Consider the following 4,778-nt stretch of genomic DNA (forward strand, 5'->3'; position numbering starts at 1 on the left):
CCCGTCGGGTAACCATTATATCTTTAATCGTGGTTAGTATACAAGAGATCGTGGACGTTATAGACGTATAGATTTATCATAGACATCACGTAGACTATGAATGTTTGCTGGGTATTTATACCTAATAGATATAGAAAACATACCTCAGCTAAAATTGTCTCATTTTTGTCAGTCATTATTCTTTTCCTTAAAATTTCTTCTTCGTGGAAATGCCGTTCACAAACCACCTGACTAGGTTTTATTAAAAAGACTTTTCTCGAAATGGCTTTTGTCCATTCTTTTAATTTAATATCATCCTTAGGAACTGTGAAAAAATGATATTTTTCTTTACAAGAATCATAACCGGAATTACAACCGGGGGCAATACAGCGATGTCCTGGTATTTTTGACGCGAAACAAATTAACTTCATCAGCAACTTTTTATATTAAAATTAAATATAAAAATATTCTAATGTCGAAAGAGACAAATTTACTATTTTAATGGTCAATCCGTATTCCATAACGGGTGGTGAACTTGAAAATTAAGGCGAACAGAGTGTTGCGCTCCTAGCGGATTATATCAACAACGGTGACAATAACATCATCATAATTTTATACGGTCGGTGACAATGTGCAGCAAAATGGTACGATCTTGGTGGGGGAATACGATAATTTAGAGACAAGTACGATCCCCCACCAAATCCTTAAATAATACGATATTTTTTAAATAATTAAGGAATCACTTATTTTATAATTATATTAAAAATGGAAAAATGAAATATTTAATAAAATGTATAATTTTTAGACATAGAAATAATAAAATCCGCTGAGATAGAATCATAGGGCAATATAGAAGCAAGGGTACGACACTCCGTGAATTGGTCGGATCGGGCGATTGTGGCCATGAAAATGGTCTCTAGAGGGGCGTGGTATACGTTATCAATTGAATATATCATATAGTGAACGGTAACCGGCCCAACCCCGCGCAGAATACCCCGCCATAGTCTTGGAACCGTTTTCATAATATTGGTAACTATGGGTCATGTTGGTGGGTGGAACCAATTCCATGTTTTTCGTAGGTTCAGACTTCAGATCATAGGTAACCAATACCCCAATCATCTGATCGAGTGTCGCTTCTATATTGTTCTATGATAGAAGCGAAACTCGATCAGCTGATTGGGGTTTTGTTTCTCTGTGAACCTCTGAAAAAGTGAAAAACTTGGAAACGCTTCCCCGCAGTAACATGATGTTAGACCCAAGGTCTCCCGTATTATGTAAACGTTTCCCAGAACATGGGCGAGATACGCTACGCGGGGTCGGCTTGTTAACCATTCCCTATTTCACGTATGCCACATAAGAACTAAGGATATTAAATCTATTTATATGTTATACATAGCCATAATCAATTATCCATAATTCACATTTCATTGTCTTGCCAGTTTCCGTCTTGATCTGTTATATCGACTTGACCAATTTGTAACGATTTCAATAACGATGTCCGATGAGTGAAAACGAAAGTGATAATTGTTCAACGCCGGAAAAAACAAAACGGCGACGAGGAGAAAGTTCCAAAACTTACTCTCACGAAAAACAGAACTTTGGAGATGAATGGATAACCAATACAGACTACAGCGATTGGTTATTGCCAGTACATAACAATAAGCTATTAGCCAAGTGTAAGTTATGTATTACAGAAATGACTGCTGAATTAAGTGTCATCAAAAAACATTCTCAGACAAAAAAAACATTTAAGTTCGGTGAATTCTATTGGACGCAAACAGAATTCGATTTCGACATTTATTAATACAGATCAATTCAAGTTAGTGGAGCAAACTAAGAAAGCAGAAATTTTACTTAGTAGCTTTATAAGTGAACACAATTTACCATTTAATGTTAGCGATCATTTAGTAAAAACATGTAATGCAGCATACCCGGACTCAAAAATTTGTTCCAATATACCTTTGGCTTGTACAAAATCGACGGCTCTTGTGTCAAATGTTATAGGACTTTATTCCCTGGAACAGCTTACTAATGTTTTGCAGAAAACACTTTTTAGTGTGATCATTGACGAAAGCACTAATGTTGGTTGTATGAAAACAATGTGTATGTGTGTTAAATATTTCAACAGTGTATCAGATTCTTTCGAAACTAAATTTTTTAACTCGTTCAGTTATTTGAAGATATCGAAAGTGACAAAGGTGCCACTGGTCAAAAAATATTTGATGAAGTTATAAAAGCTTTCACAGATTCCAAAATTCCATTGGATAATCTAATAGGTACCTAACTAAGTTAAAATGTTATTTAGAATTTGGAAACAACTTATTATTTGATAACTTATTGAGTTATAATATTTTAATCACACGTTTACTTTAACTGTAATAGAATTCGCTTCTGATGGATGTAATACCATGTTCGGTGCATCAAATTCTGCTACATCAAGACTGAAAGAATTTTTGCCAGGTAATGCATTAATTTATACTGTATAATAATGTAGATTTTAATATTTAACAAATAGTTTGTTTTGTTTCTGTGAGTTGCTATACAATATTAACCAAATAATGTTCAATAATTAATTTAAAACCACCTACAATGTTTATTAAAATATCATGACCATACTATTATTGATGACAATAATAAAGATACATTTTAAAATAAATTTAAAAATAATTATACATTATAATACTATCACTTTTTAGTCATTTTGTAAATTATAAATACATGATATCATAAATCAAAATCATAAATAAGTTCTAATCAGTCAGTAATGTAATGTTATCAGTCAGTTCTATCAGTAAACTGTCGGTGAATATATTATGAAGTATATTATTATTATTATTATTATTATTATATTAAGTATATTACGTATAGGTCAAAAAGAACATAATTGTATATGTATGTAGGTATATGACACGATTGTCTACAAATCGTCGCTTAAACTCCAACATCTCAGTCTTTGTGTGTAATACTATTTTTTATTTTTTGTAAGTTCTCTATTGTGTATTCTTGTTGATGCCAATCTTAACCAGGTTCTTATTCTTGTTTTAATATCGTGCTCAGTTCCATCTTTATGGAAATTCAAAGTGACATCTATTTTAACATACACAATTATTTATAATTTTATAATTAAATTGATAAATGTTGAATAAATGATTTACCAATTATTATATGGTTATATGTGATATACAAAGCAATTAACTATATTTTTTTTTTAATATTACCTACGGGTGATTGCTAAATGTATAGACTATAGTGAATTAATAAATTACAATAATTATTTATAAATATATATAAAATGATTCAGCGCCGATTTGTCAAAAACTGATTTTGCGTAAAAATTCCCATTTTATTTTCAAAATTACTGGGAACTATAGCCCCTAAAAGAACCAACTGGATTAAATTATCTACCATATTTCAAATACAAATGTGTTTGGTTGGATTCTATAAAAAAAAATTGTTTAGCATCGCATGCATTTTACATATAATATGAGCATTATATTTAGTATTTTTATGTGGTAATAAAAACAACCCGAATCAAATTGAAGGTTGTGCATTCAAAATATTTTGTATTATTATTTTCTGTAATTAAACATTTGACAAATTATTCTGGCCGTTTTTTTCTGGAACATTAAATGTGTCCAATGTAACATTGTCCATAGTAACAATATTTTTTATATTTCAGGTTTTGTTCTACTGCTTAATATACTGCTTGTTCTACTGTTCTTCTGTATACTCAAAATTCAGATGGCGGAAAATACAGGTATTGATTTTAAAACAAACTATTTTATTTAACTTATCTTATGCTAAACTAGACTTATAATTGTCATATATGACCATGTCGAATATCACATCCATCTCCTATATGCGATTCTAGAATTGTTTTATATTGTTTTTATTGATTAATAACCAAACTTCACGATACGATACTAAATATAGTCCTGTTGGGAAGACTTAAATTGTTGCGTAGCAACTGGCTTACTACACTATCACAATCGGGTCATCTTTAACCTCAACAATTACACATGAAATGGGCCACAAAGAACCACCAGAGTTTTTGTGTATTGATAAACCATCAAAATTAATATACACTCGAAAATCATGTACATTTTTTAAATAGTTTTACTGTACTTCAACCATTTATTACGTAACCCAGATTCTAAGCCGAAATGAGTACCTATATTCCCTATAATCTCCTACTTTTTTTGTGACTAAAGCTAGTCTTGGAGTACTCATTTAAGTTCTTACATCTTTTAGAAGCGTAAGCGGATCAGAGGGATTAGAAGAACAAAGAATTTTCAAAAGAGATGTTACTGCATTTGCAGAAATACATTTATTTGATACCCATTTTTGCAATTCGTTAGAAAGTTTATTTTGATGGTCAAAACATTCGTCATTATTAAATTCATCTCCAGAACTATCATCAGAAGTATCAAATTCAAAATTATCAGACAAGTCTAAATCCTCATTTAAATTGTTAAGATTAATATTAGTGACTAGTATTAGTCAAATTACTATATGTTATGTCACTGTTGCTACTACTGCTACTACTACTAGTAATGCATGCTATACTGTTAGAATTATTTTCAATACACATGCGAAACCCACGGAATCATTGACTTCTACTCAACTCGTTTACTAGTTTGTTCGAGTTTTTAGGCATTTTAATTTAACTAATTAAAGTAGGTACTTACCAATGACAAATTGTTGACGCTGCAAGACTAATAAACCTAGGTGATGGTTGAAGGTTTTTTTAAGTCCGAAATTCCGTTCACAATGAAATAAAATATATAAAATAACTAGCC

At 30.9% G+C, this 4,778-nt stretch overlaps 1 protein-coding gene across 1 annotated transcript; it reads left to right on the plus strand.

The window, feature by feature from the left end:
* The first annotated feature begins 1,480 nt into the window (after positions 1 to 1,480).
* Positions 1,481 to 3,768, plus strand: LOC103307801. The gene is made up of 5 exons (XM_008180119.1): positions 1,481 to 1,736; positions 1,789 to 2,060; positions 2,150 to 2,255; positions 2,362 to 2,439; positions 3,659 to 3,768. The coding sequence occupies exons 1-5, from the start codon at positions 1,481 to 1,483 to the stop codon at positions 3,766 to 3,768; spliced, it is 822 nt and encodes a 273-aa protein (XP_008178341.1).
* Positions 3,769 to 4,778: the final 1,010 nt, after the last annotated feature.

The sequence above is a fragment of the Acyrthosiphon pisum genome, chromosome X (genome assembly GCF_005508785.2).
Source record: "Acyrthosiphon pisum isolate AL4f chromosome X, pea_aphid_22Mar2018_4r6ur, whole genome shotgun sequence".
Classification (NCBI taxonomy): Eukaryota; Metazoa; Arthropoda; class Insecta; order Hemiptera; family Aphididae; genus Acyrthosiphon; species Acyrthosiphon pisum.

Coding starts and splice junctions, on each gene's coding strand:
- LOC103307801 (XM_008180119.1), top strand. CDS start 1,481: ATGAGTGAAAACGAAAGTGATAATTGTTCAACGCCGGAAAAAACAAAA. Junction 1,737..1,788: donor AAAAAAAACATTTAAGTTCG/GTGAATTCTATT, acceptor TTATTAATACAG/ATCAATTCAAGTTAGTGGAG. Junction 2,061..2,149: donor TCATTGACGAAAGCACTAAT/GTTGGTTGTATG, acceptor TAACTCGTTCAG/TTATTTGAAGATATCGAAAG.